General features: G+C 43.1%; 1 protein-coding gene across 2 annotated transcripts; it reads right to left on the bottom strand.

Annotated features, from left to right (window-relative positions):
* Positions 1 to 2537: 2537 nt before the first annotated feature.
* Positions 2538 to 19326, bottom strand: canx (calnexin). Of its 2 annotated transcripts, none has more exons than XM_026184585.2 (15): positions 19190 to 19326; positions 14749 to 14973; positions 13788 to 13861; positions 13295 to 13353; positions 12980 to 13121; positions 12779 to 12860; positions 12321 to 12513; positions 11977 to 12166; positions 11116 to 11229; positions 10770 to 10926; positions 10464 to 10679; positions 9596 to 9715; positions 7486 to 7612; positions 7329 to 7402; positions 2538 to 3782 (listed from the first exon to the last, which is right to left on the bottom strand). In XM_026184585.2, the coding sequence occupies exons 2-15, from the start codon at positions 14968 to 14970 to the stop codon at positions 3723 to 3725; spliced, it is 1830 nt and encodes a 609-aa protein (XP_026040370.1). In that variant the 5' UTR covers positions 14971 to 14973; positions 19190 to 19326; the 3' UTR covers positions 2538 to 3722. The 2 variants fall into 2 exon arrangements, with proteins under 2 accessions (XP_026040370.1, XP_080161541.1); XM_080305415.1 differs by having other exon boundaries at positions 19201 to 19224.
* Positions 19327 to 19465: the final 139 nt, after the last annotated feature.

Genomic DNA, 19465 nt, shown 5'->3' with positions numbered 1-19465 from the left:
AACAAATAAACTCAAATAAATTCACTTTTTGAATATTAATTTAACATGAATATAATTTTTTTTAATTATGAAAACCACTGGCAGCTAATTTTACTGGCAGCAGGTTAAACACTCATCAGCAGTTTGACCGCCACAATAAAGATTATTTGGGGTCATTAGCGGCCCCTGAAGGACGCTACTGGGGCCAGTATTCCTGCCTCCCCCCTCAGAAAAAAATTAATTAATTAATTAATAAATCATAGATTAGGAAAAATACAAAAATAAATACATTAATTAATACTATGCAAGAGTTACATAGAAATTAACATAGAAAAAGAAACCAAAAAATAGAAAAAACCAAGGTTGGACATACAAAAATACATTAAACTATAAATTAGAAAGAATAATATAGATATATAGCCCCCGTGAGAAATGGCACGCAGGGGTAAGTATACTTGTAGAGGGTGTCTGGTTCAGTGGTCATAGGATCTAATCTCTGCTTTTTTGCACATGATGTGATTCTATCAGCTTCATGAAGTGGTATCCCCCAGCTCGCAGCCGTGGAAACGAGAATTAGCGTTATTCAAGAGTAGCTTTGCATGATTTACGGTTCATAATAATCCTTCATCTCATACCAGGACTGCCCTGCAGTTCAGCCTCAGTTTGACACAAACTGACTTTATGATTGGCTGCTTTAAGAGAAGACAAATGTTAGATTCATAAGAAAAAATGGGGCTAAGTTTACATGAAAAAAAGTGGGGGGAAAAGTTAATTTGAGGGGAAAAAGTTAATTTCAAATAGATAAAAATACTGTTAGAGATGGCATGTTTATTTATGAGCTAAAAGAAGAAAAGCACAATAGTAAATAACCACGCTGCTGCCTCTGCTTCTGTTTCCATTTGATGTTTTTATTAATCAAATCGAGTGTTGACCACGTGTCCGCACACACATAAACACAGAGCAGGCTCCATTATCACAGTATTTCCATTGAAAGCTGGAGCTTCCTGTCAGCAGGTCCACTCAGCGTGGATGTGGGGACGGCGGCCGGGCCAACCGTTAGTACAAACACAGAACAAAATAAAAAGCAGAGTTACAGAGGCAGAGTCTCCCCCGCAGGTACAGTGTTCAGTCTACAGTCTGTTAGCGAGGCAGCTTCAACAACGCCGTGAACAACGCCATCGTGCCTAAACAACAGCATCTTCACGGCCACTACAAGCAGCAGAGCCAGCAAAATCATCCTACGAGGAAGAGGAGATGGTCGCCTGACACAAACTTTCAACACTTGCCATAAACCACCAGGCAATCACAAGCAGCCTGTCCCGACTGAAAAAAGGATCAGGCTCAGGATTCACACTGGAATCATTTTCCACCTGCTGATCGCTTCAGTTTCACCTCAGACGGGAAAAAAAACAAAAGAAAAACAAAAGGTCCTGCAGGAAGATTAGCACATAAACAGGTGATCAAGGGTTTGAGAGCATCAATAAGTTTCACAGATATTTGAAATCATTGTTACCTGCCAGGCACTTTTATTTTGGCAGTGGAAAGGAAAATATAAAAAGAGTGAAGGTTAAAGTCTGTAAAATTCAGATTTGACTGAATGAACAATAACGATTTATAATCAGAATAGTCAAAAATTACAGCAAATGATTTGATTTGAAGCATTATTAGTGAGAAAATAAATCCGGGTTGTTCTGTGATTCCCATTGATCCACCCAAACTCTGATAATCACACAAACCAAAGATGGAGTTTCTCCTTCTTTATGAAGTTTGATTTTCTACCAACAGCATTACCTCTGACACCTGCTTCATATAAGATGACTTCAGGCTCAAAAGAGAATCAAGTTAGAAAATGAAAAACAACTTTTAAATTTATTGATTTTGTGGCCCACCAGAGGGCTGCAGACGGGACACTGTAACAGCGCGTTACACGACCAGTCTATATGCTGATCACTGGTTTTACCAGTTTAAGAACGATGGTTGTTTTTTGGTAAGTTATCGCAGACAGATGAAAAATAAGTCTCACTCTATGAATAAATAACTTTTTTGCGCTACACGGCAGGACTTAAAACTGTTGGTTGGACGGCCACCAGGCATTTTCCCAGCCTGATGCTGAGGTCACGTGATTATCTTCCAGGGGTATTGGTTCTGAATTTGGCCCCACCTGTGTTCACACATGGCAACTGCTTCAGCTCACAAGATCCACTTACTCACACCACCTGACCTTTGAGCCACGCCTATGCTCCACACCCTGAAAACGACCACCAGGCGGGTTGACTCTACAGGTGGACAGCTGAGGTGTTAAGTACCTCATTGTGGTAGTGTTTTTGTGTTGTCCAAATGTTCAGAGAGCGCCACTGTTATAACAAAAAAACAAACAAAAAAAACAACTTAATTTTAAAGATTTTTTGTGTGTGTATGAGCTGAACCTTCATTCACACAACGATCATACCCGAGATCAGCTGACTGTTGCACGTACGTGACCTTTGACCTTTAAAAAAAAAAAAATTAGACGAGCTAACATATGCTAACATTTACATAAGAAAAACAAAGACGAAAAATGGAAGAAAAGGTGTTACCAGTTTATTATTTCAGACGTTAGCATGACTGATAGCTAATCAATGAACTCCACAAGCTGTTAGCAGCTAGCTGCTGTAAGCATTGGTGGGCTGACTGTGTTATAGCGCCACACAGTTCACTAGCTTTACTAGCACCTAGCTAACACCAGGTTTGAGGAGGGTGAAGAAACAGCCTAGTAGTTTCTGAATAACATCCCCAGCTCGACCGATTAGCCAGCAGGAAACTGTGGTTGTTAGTAGGATAACCACCAACAGGCTGATTTACTGTAATAAACAAGCTGTTAGCTTATAAGTTTGCTAACACGGGTACGGTTGCTAAGTTTCTTGTAGCATTCATTAGCAGCCTGGTGGATCAAATTTAAAAACAAAACCCGAGCAATGATGGCAAGCTGATCCCAAAGCTAATTAGCAGCATGTTGGTAAGCTAATTGGGCTTTTTCGATGCTTACTCACTGACTGTTGGTAACGGTTAGTCTAGCTAGCAAGTTACATTGTGTTAGCTAGATGACGACATATTGGATTAGCCAACTGTTTATAAGCTCTTTAAGGAATGAGGAAGACTTCCGGTTGGTCAAAAGATTTTAAAGTCATCCTGACTGTTGGTGTCGTGTCAGCAGGTGCTTTCACCCAGACTGCCACGACACAAGGCAGCAGGATCACGGTGGCTCAAGCAGGGTGATGCTGGGCTAAGCCCGTCCAGGGACCGATTTAGAGTGTTCTCATTGGCTGTTTAACACCCTGGTTACCTGGAGACTGTTTGACCTGACTTATGTTTTGGCTGCTGGAAGGCTAGAGACTGCTGGAAGCTCAACAAAAACAGCGTCAAGCGGGCTCTGAGGGTGGCAATGGCGGTGGACAGGATGTTGGTCCTGCAGGTTCGAGTGTTCAGGTGTTGTGAAGGAATGACGCAGCAAGTTTTAGTAAATCTCTTTGAAAAACAAAAATCCTTTGAATCTAACTCGGTACTGTTCATACACATAATCATTATTATCATCATCATCATCAGGTGTCCATGTTGGAGGTCTTGATTAGTTTCCCGTTGCTGCTTCCACTGGTTCCATTCAGGCCTCATCGCCTCAGAGTGGACGGGAAGAAGAATGAGGAGGAGGAGGAAGGGGAGTGGGGATGAAGGGGGTGAGCTGTTGAGGTCAGGGCTGCAGTCAGATTTCACTCCTTCCTGGGCTTCCTGCTCCTTGGAGATCTCCGCAGAACATCGTCCTCGAGCTTCTGCAGAGGAAACGAAGGCAAGATGACGAGTCAGTTTAAGTCAGAGAAGAAGCTCGATGTTACTCGCTCAAATCAAATAATCTGAAACAGACTGCACAGCCTCAGACGGAAAATTCGATTCAGTTTTATTCATACAGCGCCAAATCACAACAACCGTCACTTCAAGGCGTTTTATACTGTAAAAACCCTACAACAGGGGTGTCACAGTCAGCCCAGGAAAGACTCCAGTCCTACGCAATGCGCAGCTTTGGAAAAATGAGGGTTTTAAATGTTTTGCAGCTTCACCTACTGATAAAGACCTCTCTCCACCCCCCCATGACCATTCATACTACAGCAAAGTAATTACGTAATAGATGATCAATGACATGACAGAAAAGCTGTGTTTACAATCTACTGTAGAAAATTCAGGGTTTTTTTCCCCCAAAATCTACAGGTTAAAATAGAAAAAGGCTATTTTCTGTTAACAAGAACCCCTTTATTAAAAAAAATTTTTTTACACACCATTTAAAATGTAAATAATTTATTTACTACAGCAGCACCTGTTAATCATGTAGAAAAACTAAGAAATACTCATCAAATTGCTCCTCTTTTTCTAATATTCTGATATCTGACGGATTAAATGTGTAGTTAAACTTCTTTATAATAACACCTGTTTGGATCTCTCTCTCTCTCTCCCCCAAATATCGGGCAAATCAACTTGTGCGTAAAATGTTTTCAGCTGGGCGTCGTGTAAAGCCAGTTCTAACGTTTGAGTCTAAGGTTTATTTTGTGCACCTGACGGCTCTTTTTTGCGTCTCACCCGTAAACTCTCTTCACACACCGTCACATGATTCTTGTGTAGGTGGTAGAAGAGGTTTGTTGTGTTTGAGTCTGTGGTGGGGACTGGACTGCATTATACGGTTTCTGGTCAGTGTCAGACTTTTCATAACCAAACCATGTCCATGCTACAGGGGTAGCCCCTCGTTTAGGAATAAGGTCCTGGATTTGCTTTGACTGGTCTTTCTGTTTGTCATCATTTAGGTTTATTTGGACAAATCTCAACAGGATATTGAGCTTTATTGTGAAAAGTTTATGTGGAAAATAAACAAACGGACAGTGGAGCCACACGTTGGGTTTATCGTTATTGTTGCTAATGACAACAGGTAAAAACAGTTGCTTGTCTGTCCGTAGTGTGGTTATTTTAAATATAAGAGAACTTTATGAAATTAATATAGCCAATACAGTGACCCTCAAAACCATGAAACATATTGCAGCAAGCAGTTTATTTTGCCACACCATGAAACAAACAATAGTGTAATATGAAACGATAGACATTTTCATATCGCCATCCAATATATATACAGTGGGGCAAAAAAGTATTTAGTCAGCCACCGATTGTGCAAGTTCCCCCACCTAAAATGATGACAGAGGTCAGTAATTTGCACCAGAGGTACACTTCAACTGTGAGAGACAGAATGTGAAAAAAAAATCCATGAATCCACATGGTAGGATTTGTAAAGAATTTATTCGTAAATCAGGGTGGAAAATAAGTATTTGGTCAATAACAAAAATACAACTCAATACTTTGTAACATAACCTTTGTTGGCAATAACAGAGGTCAAACGTTTACTATAGGTCTTTACCAGGTTTGCACACACAGTAGCTGGTATTTTGGCCCATTCCTCCATGCAGATCTTCTCGAGAGCAGTGATGTTTTGGGGCTGTTGCTGAGCAACACGGACTTTCAACTCCCGCCACAGATTTTCTATGGGGTTGAGGTCTGGAGACTGGCTAGGCCACTCCAGGACTTTCAAATGCTTCTTACGGAGCCACTCCTTTGTTGCCCGGGCGGTGTGTTTTGGATCATTGTCATGTTGGAAGACCCAGCCTCGTTTCATCTTCAAAGTTCTCACTGATGGAAGGAGGTTTTGGCTCAAAATCTCACGATACATGGCCCCATTCATTCTGTCCTTAACACGGATCAGTCGTCCTGTCCCCTTGGCAGAAAAACAGCCCCATAGCATCATGTTTCCACCCCCATGCTTCACAGTAGGTATGGTGTTCTTGGGATGCAACTCAGTATTCTTCTTCCTCCAAACACGACGAGTTGAGTTTATACCAAAAAGTTCTACTTTGGTTTCATCTGACCACATGACATTCTCCCAATCCTCTGCTGTATCATCCATGTGCTCTCTGGCAAACTTCAGACGGGCCTGGACATGCACTGGCTTCAGCAGCGGAACACGTCTGGCACTGCGGGATTTGATTCCCTGCCGTTGTAGTGTGTTACTGATGGTGACCTTTGTTACTTTGGTCCCAGCTCTCTGCAGGTCATTCACCAGGTCCCCCCGTGTGGTTCTGGGATCTTTGCTCACCGTTCTCATGATCATTTTGACCCCACGGGATGAGATCTTGCGTGGAGCCCCAGATCGAGGGAGATTATCAGTGGTCTTGTATGTCTTCCATTTTCTGATGATTGCTCCCACAGTTGATTTTTTCACACCAAGCTGCTTGCCTATTGTAGATTCACTCTTCCCAGTCTGGTGCAGGTCTACAATACTTTTCCTGGTGTCCTTCGAAAGCTCTTTGGTCTTGGCCATGGCTGTTTGAAGTCTGACTGTTTGAGGCTGTGGACAGGTGTCTTTTATACAGATGATGAGTTCAAACAGGTGCCATTCATACAGGTAACGAGTGGGGACAGAAAAGCTTCTTACAGAAGACGTTACAGGTCTGTGAGAGCCAGAGATTTTCCTTGTTTGAGGTGACCAAATACTTATTTTCCACCCTGATTTACGAATAAATTCTTTACAAATCCTACCATGTGGATTCATGGATTTTTTTTTCACATTCTGTCTCTCACAGTTGAAGTGTACCTCTGGTGCAAATTACTGACCTCTGTCATCATTTTAAGTGGGGGAACTTGCACAATCGGTGGCTGACTAAATACTTTTTTGCCCCACTGTATATATCATTATATCGGACAGCCCTACGTCAAAGTGGGTTGTATGGAGTCCACAATGTAAAACCAGTCTGACATCCTTGCCCTATGACTATGCAGAGCAAAGCCAAAAATCAGAGGACCCCATCTGAGCAAGCACTTGGTAGCAATAGGAAGAAAAAACTCCCTTTTAATATGAAGACACGTCAGAATATGAAGTCACCAGACTCCGTGAGGGGCAGCCATCTGCTGAGGCTGGTCAGGGGTTTCAACTCTCCTGGAAAGCAGCAGATGTTACACCTGCAGCACATTTACAGCACTCTGCAGACTGAGCTATTCCCACATTTTTACTGAATTGAAGCTTTTTCAAGTTTTCTACATTTTATGTTTCAGACTCCTTCAAAACAAATCTGAGAAAATAAAATGAAATTAAAGTTTATCTTTGCAACAAGCTTTAAAGACCGGTGTGAAGACATTTAGAAAAACAAAAAACTTATTTTTCTTGTAAAATATAAATGACTAAAAATACAAAATGAACCTTCATTTATTTATTAATTTTTACATCTTTTCAAAAGTTAAAGGAGCTGAAAAGTCACGATTGAATCTGCTGTGATGAAACTTTGCCTCACCTCATCAGCTGTGTTCTCTTTTTCTTCATCCTCCTCTTCCTCTGCAGGTTCTTCATCTTCACTCTTTTCTGTGTCTGAAAAGCAAAGATGAATCAGATTAAGAAACAGCTGCAAACTCAAAAGAAACAAACAGATTCAATTTGAAGATCTCAGTAACCTGGGCTGCTCTTCTCAGCCTTCGGAGCCTCCTCGGCTTCCTCCTCCTCTTCCTCCTCCTCCTCCTTCACATCAGGCTGAGGTTCGTCGGTCTTCTTGTACTCTGCCGGCGACGCCGAACTCTTCTTCTGCAGAAGGAAACGAGTCAGTTCAAAGCGCTCCTGTGGTGGATGCTCATACTAAACAAAGTTTGTAATAATGAATTCACTGTATTTAAAATAATCCCCTGAGCTCAGTTTATCACAGTTTTTGATGTCATACAGACAGGATATCCCAGATATGGTCACCTGAGAGGTTTGTGAGGGGCAGCCAATTAGAAGAAAGAGTGAGGTTTGCCAAATTTACATTACTTGTGGTGGTTTGCTAGTGATAGTTTTAAAATAGCATTATCTAAACTCTTGGGTAACATGCTGATCCTGGACCAGCGCTACGATGACGCAGGAACAGCAACACGATGATTTCAGGTTCCCTCAGCTGAGGATCTAAGACTGATACAAATACATAAAGGCACCGTCACATTTATGAATGGACGGTTTTACTTTTGCAGTCAAGTCACACTGCAGTTCACACCCGCAACAGTAATTTACTGTTATTACCAAACTGCCTTCTCCATGAACAAGCCAGCATGCCACAGTGGAAACAGCTGAGACGGCCAGATATGTGACATGTTCATAGGAAACAGGATTTATAGGCCAAAGTACTGGGTCACACCTCTTAACCTTTGAACTCAAACGTTCTCAGTCCTAGTCCTGCAGCACCTAGCCAGGCAGTCCAAACCTCCTCTGGCATTAACATCAGCACAGACAGTGTGTTGCCGGGAGCTTCGGTTTCCACGGCTGAGCAGCTGCTGCAGGTGTGACGTGAAGGTGGCCTGGGACTTTGGTCCATGTAGTGCAAGTTAAACAGCAGCACCGCCTTCTCAGATCCATCATTCACAAACACATCACTGCCTTTCACTCACGATTTTCGCCTACGTTTGATAAAGGGCGCCCTTTCAGACGAGCATTTTCAGAATGTGTTGGCCAATAGGAGAACAGAGTTGTGCCACCAGCAGGTCTGCTGCAAAGGATTTCACCTGATTTTCCAATATTCAGAACACCAACAAACCAATCATGAATTCTCAGTTATAATCAGTGTCAGAATTACAACCAATGAGTGACAAGGTTTAATGAAACACACAAAGACTGCACTGCAGCACCACAGACGCACACAAGCAGCACAAACACAACAACATGACATGAAGCTATGCTAGCAGCAGTATCAGTCACCGGGCCGGAGGAGGTGGTGGCAGCGCGGTTAGGGCATCCAGCGTCATTAAACTCTTTCTGCAAGCTGGTGAGACTCAAGTGACCCTGAGCTGATCCTGACGACCTCTGTGGACATTAATCAGTGCGATACAACTTAAACCATTAAATGAAACCTCTGGGTTTACAACGTGTGGGTTTGACAACAGGCAAGAGAGGATGCCCTGAGGATCAGACTGCAGGACGGACAGATTTTCTCATGTCCAATTAAAACCTTAAAACAATTATCAATAACAGTTAAAAATACAGCTTGAATTATAACAACAGTTTATATTGATTCATTTCCACCAATCACAAGAGTCCACCTGTGAGGAAATCCTCCACGACAGCATTACACTGAGCTGCCCTCTTATTCCTGACAGGGTCACCATAGCAGATGGATCTGTGTGGTTGATTTGGCACAGACTTCCATTGATCCGGGCCTGAGAACGGCACCAGGAGTATGCACGCTTGTGCCCCACAAGGCTGGGTTTGCAGCATCGAACTGTGGCTCTTTGAACTGCTGAATTTTAACTTTTAAATATCAAGTTTCATATTTTCACTACAGAAAGTCTGACAGTTAATAGGAGCTTCTCAGCTGACTGAGGCATAAACATAAAGTCATGCATTGTTACTACCAGCAGAATGTAAATGAATGAGTAACACAGTAACACTCAGTGGGGGAAAATGTCGAACTCTCCGTGCTCTGAAGAGGCAACAGCTTCACTTTTACTTCAAACAAGACAGAAACTCGACTTTCAAATGAGGAAACTTCAGTTTGATGCTGCAGGGGCGCAGACCCTGTGTGTGTCTGTGTGTGTGTTTTACCTTTCCAGTGCAGCAGAAGACAAAGATAAGGATGAGCGGCAGAGCCACGGTGAGCACGTAGACGACCCAGAGCCACGGACGCTCCTCTGCAGCACTTAGCATCTGAGCTGCCAGCCCAGGCTGCACGACCACAAAGGAGAGGGGGGGGGGGATTTAAAAACAAAACAAAACACACACATGAGGAAACATCACGGGGCTCCCGTTAACCCAGACTTCAATAAATCCACTTCACACATTTTTCCTTAAATGATCAGTAACAATATCAGAGTTGAACACCAAATCTCTCCCAGTCACGCTAATAAGTATGAAACGCATGTCTATTAAAGGATATCCACTAGCTCGGAGACATTTAGAGGGATCCTTTTATTTTTGATGACTTTGGCTAAGAGCTCATGAAACTCAGTAATCCGGTTTCTCAAATGATCAGAATATTTCCTAAAATGAATCAAATCTCCTCATGAGCCATAATCATCAAATTAACACAAAAGCAGACTTGATACATTTCACTTCATACTGAAAAATATATTAAAGTTAACCTTTCAGAATAAAATTATGGGAAAAGGATTTTGTCCTTAATATTCAATTGATTTGTGAAACATTAGTAAGGAAACGTAATTTTCTTTCAATTCTGTTGCTCAAAAATAAAATTTTAACGTGTTTGATGCTCCACCGTGAAGCTGCGCTGAGGTGTGTGAGGTCACCCTGAGCATTTGAAACATGAGGCGGTGACTGTGTCACTTCACTTTTTAAACTTTAATCATGGCACACACTTGATTTTAAAAAAGGAAAAAAAAACTCCCAAAACAAATCACAGATCTGATTTATCCCAGAAGACTGAATTTAATCTGATCTAATAACATGGACCAACCTCAGCGGCGCCCTCTGCTGCCTTCTTCAGCCCCCAGCTATCAGATGCCCAGCGTTCGGCAGCGTTGCGGTCATTGGTGATGAAGAAGTTGTCAAAGAAGATGTCAGGGGTCATGGACCAGAGTTCAAGCCCCAGGGCGCTGAACGGTGACATCTTGTAGGGGTGAAGGTCCTCAAAGTACGCCGGGTTGGGGATCTTCCTCGGCTTCCAGACGCCCTGAAAACACGAAGGGTCGGAGGTGAGGAGAGCCTCCAAAAGACTCCACCCCTCCATCTAATGATCACCTCACACTGAAGTCAGACTCACCTGATAGTTGGGGTTATCAATCATGGGGGGCTTCCATTTGCCCTTGTAGTTGGGGTTGTCAATCATTGGCCGTTTCCAGGTGCCGCAGCCGGGGGCGGTCTCACAGGCGGGGTTAGGGATCTGAGGGGCCTCCCACTCTCCATCCATGTCCTCATCCCTGACAGGCACGAAGAGTACTCTGTTATCTTCTTTATACTGGAATACAGGTTTTACTGGGACTATTTTCAGCAGTGGATTAATCCACGGGCTTTGTCAGGAAAGCTGTTCACAGTGAAAAGAAAATCTGTTTGCTTTAGACATTTCTTTCCTTCCACCTGCTCCGGGCCGACAGGCAGGTGTAACTCACCAGTCTTCAGGTTTGATGGCGTCAGGGTCTCCGATATACTCGGGCTCATCGTCCAGCCAGCCGTCGGGTTTCACTGCAGATTCATCTGGAATCTGAGCCGGAGCGTCTTCATCCCTGCAAACACACAACAACCCAAGTCTGCTGTCACAGAGTGGCAAACATGGAAGCACCAAACCTGCAGTTCCTCTAACATCCAGCAGAGGCTCCAGCAGTGAGTCAGTCCAAATGACAGGTGGACTGTGACACAGGAGCTGCCTCCTAGGGTTCCCCTCAGCTAATTGGAGTCTGAACTGAACCTCTGCACGGTTTTTGTGCCTTTGGAGCATTTTTAATGACATCATCTGACCAATAATATAGCTGCTGTGAGGTCACTGTACTTAAAGGGAAACATGAAGTAAGCCTTTGATTTTTAAATAGACATGGATTGTGTTTTTAATACATTCTGAATCTGTTACTGAAGTGTACGGTAAGAAGCAGCACAATCTCCAGATTTTAACACTTTTCACACTTACGGAGGATTTACTTTATTTTCCCCCTTTTAAATAAATTGTAAATAAATAATTTTTCCCCTTTTTAAAACTTACTTAAAATTTTAAGATCTTCAATTCAGGAAAAGTAAACGATCTCAGAAATAACTGAGCAACATAATCAGCTGTGTCTCTCTGCCATCTTTAGCCGGTATTCCTCGTTCTGAACTAGATCGGACTGTCCACTTATAAATCGAGACTGACCCCGTGACGCTTTTACTGCAAACAGGTTTACTTCAGTTCCAGTCGTGCAGCTATGGCTCAGTTTGTTTTCTTTAGGTCAAACGCCTGGATGAAAGTTTGAGCAAACTAAAAATGAAACCCTTGTACTGACCAGTCCTCGGGTTTGACGGAGTCCGGGTCCTGGATCTTGGCCCTCTCATCCCAGTCCTCAGGTTTGTGGTCATCAGGGTCCTCGATCTCAGCGGTGGGGTTCACAGCGGGGGTCATGTCCGTCAGCAGGTTGCCGCTGTTCACGACCGTCTGATCCACCAACACCTCAAAGCTGTTGTCAGAGTTCACCACTGTTGGGGGCAACAGAGACAAGTTAGGCACTCAAAGAAAAAATAATAATCAAAGTCTGCAGTTCCTCTAACGTCCAGCAGAGGCCAGGGTCCACAGAATCCCTTGTTAACATTTACAGCAGAAATAAACACGTTTGCAGCCTGTGCGTCTCACCCAGCGTGTACAGGTGAGTCTTCTTGTCGGTGAAGTATGTCCTCAGGTCGGCGTCGGGTTTCTTAGCGTGTTTCTCTTCGTACTCTCCGGTTTTGGGGTTTTTGTGCCTGAAGATGAAGTGCAGCTTGTAGTCTTCTCCACATTTGTCAGGTCCAAACATGATAGTGTACGGAGTTTTATCCACAAACTGGTCCTGCAGACACACACGGACATGTTACAGTGCTTACCTGCCTCGTAGCCTGCAGGTGTTTTTATCAGTCACTTATTAGAGTGATCAATAAGAACATTTCATAGAAATATCATAGATTTGCCTCTTTGGCTCATGACAGGAAGATGAGTTAGTGAGTTAGATCACGAGTCGAACAACATTTAAAACCTTTTTAAGTCACTGTCCTGCTTTTCTTTTGGAAGCGGCATCATTAATAAACTGAATTAACGTGTGTGGGAATCGCACTGACCAGGTCGAGGTCGGGCGTCTCAGTCAGCAGCTTTACGTAGGCGCCACCGCAGTCGATACCCGACTGGAAGTTCACCTCATACCTGAACACAGACAGATCACACTGCTGATCAGTACCTTTCAGACTGAGAACACCTGGGTGTTCACACCCATCTACCAATCAGAGTTTCAAATATGAATCAGACATCAAAGCTGTCCTTACTGGATGACAAGGGGCATGGTTTCAAAGGTGAAAGGTCGCAGCAGGTGGGCTGAGATGGCATGATGTTTGGCTCGAGACTTCAGGACCAGACCTTTGTCGCCAGGCAGCTTACTGTCCTTCATCTCCTCCACAGCCCATTTACCTGTTAACATCGTCATCATCATCATCATCAGAGACAAACACTAAAACAAGGCGGTAATCTTCGGTACAGTGGCCTTTTTAGGACATCCCAGGCTCAGCTGATGTAATATCTAATGTAAAAAACTGCTCATGCACGTCATCATGTACACAATGAGGTTACAGATGTGCACTCACCGTCGTACTTTGCGATCTCTTCGTCTGCGTCATCCTTCTTGGCGTTGGACAGAATCCACCTGAAACAGCACACAGAGGGTTACGACTCCGCCGGAGCTCTGAGGTTTACAGGTAGATGTACACGTGTGCACTGACTCCTCGGCAGCATTTTTCACAGATCAAACACCGAGGCTTTTCTTTGATGAAACTGATGATCAAATTAAACCATATGACTGTTTCACTAATCGATTGTCTTGATAACTGCTGGGAGAATAACTTCAGCTAATTGTTCTAAACTCTGGGCTGATCTGATAGGTTTAAATCAGCTAATGTTACAAACAAACCATCACTAGGTTACAGCAAGCTGGTTCTGCGCCAGTGAGGGGGTGTCCTTAAATCCTTAACTGACCAGTTGGCATGCATTAGTGTGATGCTAGCACGTGTAATAAGCTTTAAAGTAAGAAAAAGAAAACATGTAAGGGAAGGTTATGATTCATGCGTGTGTGGTGCTCACCCATCCAGTGTCCCCTTATCAAAAGACTCTGCAATGAAGTGTTCCCCCTTCGGCTCAGGAGCTTTGTAGGTCACCTGAGTGAAGAAATGAAAGTAAGTTATAACATCCTCATGTGCAGGTTAACCAACACATTTGTTTGGTTCGTCCTCGTCTTCCTATCTCAGATTGAGCTCAAAGCCTTTCAGGTGTGTTCACTTTACCTCAGCTCCACTCTGAAAAACCAGTCAGACTGGAAGTGAAGCAAACATGATCAAAACTGTGGAAATGATTCACGAGCAGGTTTCTGTCTAAAACCTGCCGACTCCAGGAAAATTCACCCGTTAAATCATTAGACTGAATTATTCTGAGGTCCGACTCTTAGTCCGGTCTGTGTCTGTAGAGAGAATGCAGGTCAGTAGATCAGCAGGGCAGATCACTACTCTCTCATCAGACCCACTTCCTGACCTGATTGGTTAATGGGTAACAGACACTTCTGGGTTAAACATTCAAAACCTCAGAATGAGCCAAAATAAATGCTGAGAGCACAACAGTTATAATCCTCACAGGTAAAAACTTCAATAGAGTTAACTTTATTCATACAACCAAAAACTTAGACAAACAATTTGAAAAGCTTTCAGAAAAACAAGAAACAAGTAACTTTTTAAAAACCTTTTTAACACGTCGGTAAATAAAAACGAAGACGTCACTGATGCATCATATTTGACTTTAGGAACTGATGGAAAATCTGGACCTGGAGATGGTTTCTGGCTGATTTAGTTTGGTGCCCCCTAGTGTGCAGACCCATGTAACTACAGCTTCTACTGAAAATAAACTTAACGACTTTATGAAACTAAAAAAAAAAAAAAAAAAAAAAAAAAAAAAAAAGATTTTCCACCATCTGCAAATTTATCATTAACAAGAATTCCAAAAAAACTATTTTTTTAAATTAATAATAAAATAAAAATAAATAAAGCTGTCTTACCTGTGGACTGGGAGGGGTTTTAGGAGCAGGTGGAGCTTCATCTTGCACGTCGTCCTCCAGATCCTCGTCCTCAGCCAAGCTCAGGTCCATTTCGTCCTCCACGTCGGCATCGTCGCCATCCAGACCGTCTTCGACCAGATCGTCAGCCCGAGAGACGGGGCCTAAACTGAGGCAGAGGAGGCCCGCCGCCAGGAGAACAAACAAACCGACCCGCTGATTCATAGTCTGCACAGAGAGGAGCAGAAAACCCGTCACATCTGGAGCGCAAGCAGGGCCGGGCCAAAAACCAGTGATCTTAGTTATACAGAGATTTCTCTCATTTTATTGTTTTTATTTTTAATTTTATAAACAACAACAAAAATCGACACAGTCGTGTTCCCCCATCATTAACAGACTGCCAACCTGTGTTTCATCTATCACCATGGTGACCAACCACAGAGCGCCCACAGGACGTGCTCCTCGGCTCCTTTTAACCCTAATGAGATTACACCCCGAGGGATTACAGCAGCACCCCGGTACAAGCAGAAATGCACACGCACACACACACTACCTTAGCTGTTTTACGGGTTATTTAACATGAGATGGTGTGTCATGACTGACTTCCTGTCGTCTTTCAGTGCAGCAATGCCGTGATTACACAACTAACGTTAAGCTGCTGTGTTCAGTGACCATCAGAATAATCAGGCCCAAAAAGGTTCTGTGTTCCTGAACCACATCAAACAACAAAAATTAAGACTTTACAACATCAGCAGGTAAAAATCTGGCAAAAAGATTTGTCTCATCAGGGCTCAGCAACCCCAACTGCTACTTGGGTTTACAGTTGTTCTTACATTGATGCTTGCCACTAATGACAGTAAAAGAATTTTAGCCTGACAAGAAAGTGATAAAGATAATCAGGGACATCGCCACTTACACTGGAAAAAAGTAAAACCAATACTCGGAACGTCTGATAAAATCACTGACGGCCGAGCTTGGTCTCCTAAACTAAACAAGCTCACTGAAATCAGTCAGCAGAAGCTGTAGCCTGCCTTCTTAAAGCTACAAATATAATCACACTACATATACACTCTGTGTATACATACATACATACTCTGTAATTCAAATATTTGCAGAAGAAGAATGTGTGCAGACACCCAAACAGAGAACCTAAATCTGGAGGAAACCAGGGAATGATGGATCTGGAGTTGATTTTGCATCTGATAGATATTAATGGAAGTGGTGCAGTGCAGGTGCAGCCACAGGCGGAGCAGTCTCAAGTAGTGATAAGACTGGTGATGTATTTAAATGAGAAAGAAAATTTAGACTGGCTGACTAATCTAAAGACAAAGTTCTCCATCATTCATCATCCTCCGTTAAATCTGAGGAGGATAAGATTCATGATCCAGATCACCACATGACAGGAAGTGCAAAACCTTCTGACCTCAAGTGTCTCTATTAATATTTATTCCAGCAGATTTGTCTCATCTGAGCTGATTCTAAAAGGTAATCAAATTACCGATCAGTCTGATTGGTGCCAAGTAAAAACAAAACAATCTGGTCACATGACAGGAAGTGTATTAAGATTAAGAAAGGCAAGAAAAGTGGATCCTGAAGTTAAGCACATCTCACTCAGCAGACTGCCAGCTAATCAGATTAGCCTTTCAGACAGATTAGCATACGTGCCAGCACTAGTCGTTAGCTTAGCATCAAAGGCGTTTTGTGGGGTCTGAAGGAGCCCGAACTTTAAAACATTTCTGTCCTTAATTCTAGTCAGGTTAGTTTTGTTTCTGTGCACGGGAGGGTCATCTGCCAGGCTGTCACTTAAATGTGTAAAATGGATATGCATACACCTTACTTTCCAAAATAAAAGGACAAAAATTTTACTTTAAGCCTTTCTTTCGGTTCCCTGCTGCACAAACTCACACTGCAGTTTTCCAGCTGCCTGTGGGCAGTAATAAGCTCTTAGGTGGCCTCTGATTGGCTGATAAAACAGCAGCTTACAATCCTAATCAGCTGAGTGAAACCAGCTGAAGTGGCTGTTATCCACCCAGACTGAAGGCTCCAGTTGACATTAGTAACTTAATCTGATCTCAGAGCTGAAGGACATCTGCTGCTCCTCACACCTACCAGTTTCTAATAATTCATCAATAATGCCACGAATTACAGAAATGTGTCAGCTTTTTCTACTCTTGGGTTTTTGTGATGTTATTAGATGGCGACATCTGCATTCAGTCATCTCAGTTGCACTGAGGCCCGGTGTCACATAAATAAGGAACTGTGAATCATGCAAAGCTGCTCTAACAGAACAAACGGTGGAGCTCAAGACTGATGCAGGTGTTCAGGTTGTGTACAGTTAAACAGCATGTGTCAGTTAAATTGTACCCAAACCGGATGGACTGGTTAGCATTTAGGCTGAACAATGAACCCGAAAAACTGAATAAATCAAGAACAAGCCCAACTCACTCAGTCTGTGGTCGTGACTTCAAAAAACAGTTTGAATTAACGTTATGATGCGTTTTGAAAACCAGAGAGCAGAAATAAGATTAAAATCCCAAATCCTGTTACTGCCGTGTCTGAATTTAAACGTGGTCAAGTTGTTTTGGCTCAATTTGTTTCTAATTTATGATTTTTTCCCCCCTGTGACACACTGTGCAGGGTGTACACCACTGGGATAGGCAGAAGCCCCACTACGAAGTGGATATGCAGAAGAGAATGGAATTATTTATGTTCTGTTAAGGATCAGTGATAAGGTTTTTATTTGTCAGGTAATTTTATCAATTAAAGAGTCACTGCGTGTAAGCCCTCATATTCTCACCAAAGATTGCCCCTGTAATCTAAGCGAGATGATGAGATGATCATATATTCCTTCAGTAAGCAAGCATGCATATGATACTTTTAAATGTGGGAACAGAAACCATCGCAGATTATGCGCCTAACAGATCTCGGGCCAGTTCGCTTTGTTCTTGCTAACTTAAGACAGACTAACTACTCAGACAATTCTTGTACCCTTTCATTTTTTCACAGTCTTGTTTAAAGAAAAAAAAAAATCTACAGAGAGACTCTGATGTCTTTGCAGCTGCCCTTACAGTGATGTTGATCTACAGGAAGTAAAAGTCAAAGATTTCTGCAGATTAACATGCCTATATCGCCACCTGCAGACATCCTGGAGTAAACGCTACGGACAGCGGCCCTTTGAGCCAGATGTTACAATGAAAAACAGCTACTAACTTATACCAGACAGCCCAGTGTTTCCCTTTTTAATATTAACATTCTGATCTTACTTTACATATACACCTGAAAAAAGCAGAGAAAATAATTATAGCTCGGTAAGCATCAAATGTTTAGTTAATGAAGAAATGTCTTAAAACAATCCAGATGTTAATCCTGATCAATGTGATCGTGATCATTTCACAATCATGGAGCAATTCAACTTTAACATAAGACTGAGCTTTACAGCATCACCGTTTTGGTTTTTTGAACCCAGGTGTGATCTGAGAGGGGTCGATATGACAGTAAGCTGTCAATGATGAAGGAGCACCGCCCATAGTCCCCCCCAACTTCCTAGGGTTCTTTGCTACTCAGTTACCCCACAGGTAACGGGAAATTAACCAGCAACCTTTCGTTTGCAAACGTGTAAATGACACCAAACATCATGCTTAACTCAGTATCGAGCTCTGGTTTTACTTTAAAATGAGAGTCGCCGCCCCCTACTGGTAATTCTAAGTCATACTGGTAAAAACCTGTGCTTAATACCGCCTAGGATCAGCTCATTTCCATCCACTTTTTCACCGTGATAGTCTGCCAAGTTCGACCACAATGGTCACTGAATCTGCAGTGTCTACCTCTAATGATGCTAACACACCTGTGACAGCGGACAGGTGAATGGAGGTCAGTCATGAAAGCGCGTAGCTTATGATTAACTTTGTTTTCATACACCCATTTTTTTTTTTGCCAGCCTCCTGCAGGCTTTGCTACCCGGATCCTAAAGCCTTCTCTGGACAGTTTAACAGCTGATCCTAAACCCTTCAAAGACCCTAAAAAACACCGCCCACCTCCTCCAGATCCCTGCTTAGCCCAATGTTAGCATAGCACCTTACGGAACACCCGACTTTGAATGAAGCAGTCGGACCAATTTTAGTTTCGCTGTGAGAAAAAACCCGACTGTAATGCATGTTAATCAAACCAGATCACCGGGACAAGACTCGGGTTTAAGGTTTATTAACCGCTAACGGAGGCCACGGCAGCGGGCTAACGGCTAGCTGGGTTCACCTGCGGTTAATTAGCCATCAGCCCGGTGCTAACTGCCCGCAGGAGCCGCGGAGAGGAGATTTAACGGATAGAAACCGACAGCATGTAAATAACTACAGCCCGGGCGACGTGAACGGAACACCACCTGTCAGAAAACAGTTGTATTCGGCTGAGCTACCCTTTAAAATTCTCATTTATTGGCGTTTTCGCTCACCTCAAGCTCACCCGTGCGCCGCCTGGGAACTACTGAGGAGGATCACGTGGGGTCCTGGAGGGCACTAACCGCCTTCCCCCGTCGCCGATTGGTTATCCAGCGCGTAACTTTGACGTTTCCTGTCAACTGTCAGGAGCTGATTGGTCAACAGAAACTCTCGCTCGACCCGCCCATATGGAGCTGCACCTCGTGGACAGCGATGATTGGCTGAGCTGCCAGGGGAAGTGTGCCCTCATTGGCTGCAGTCATGCTTATGAAAAGGCTTAAGAATTCGGG

Source organism: Astatotilapia calliptera, chromosome 2, assembly GCF_964374335.1.
Source record: "Astatotilapia calliptera chromosome 2, fAstCal68.1, whole genome shotgun sequence".
Taxonomy (NCBI): Eukaryota; Metazoa; Chordata; class Actinopteri; order Cichliformes; family Cichlidae; genus Astatotilapia; species Astatotilapia calliptera.
This window is presented reverse-complemented; position numbering and strand designations above follow the sequence as displayed.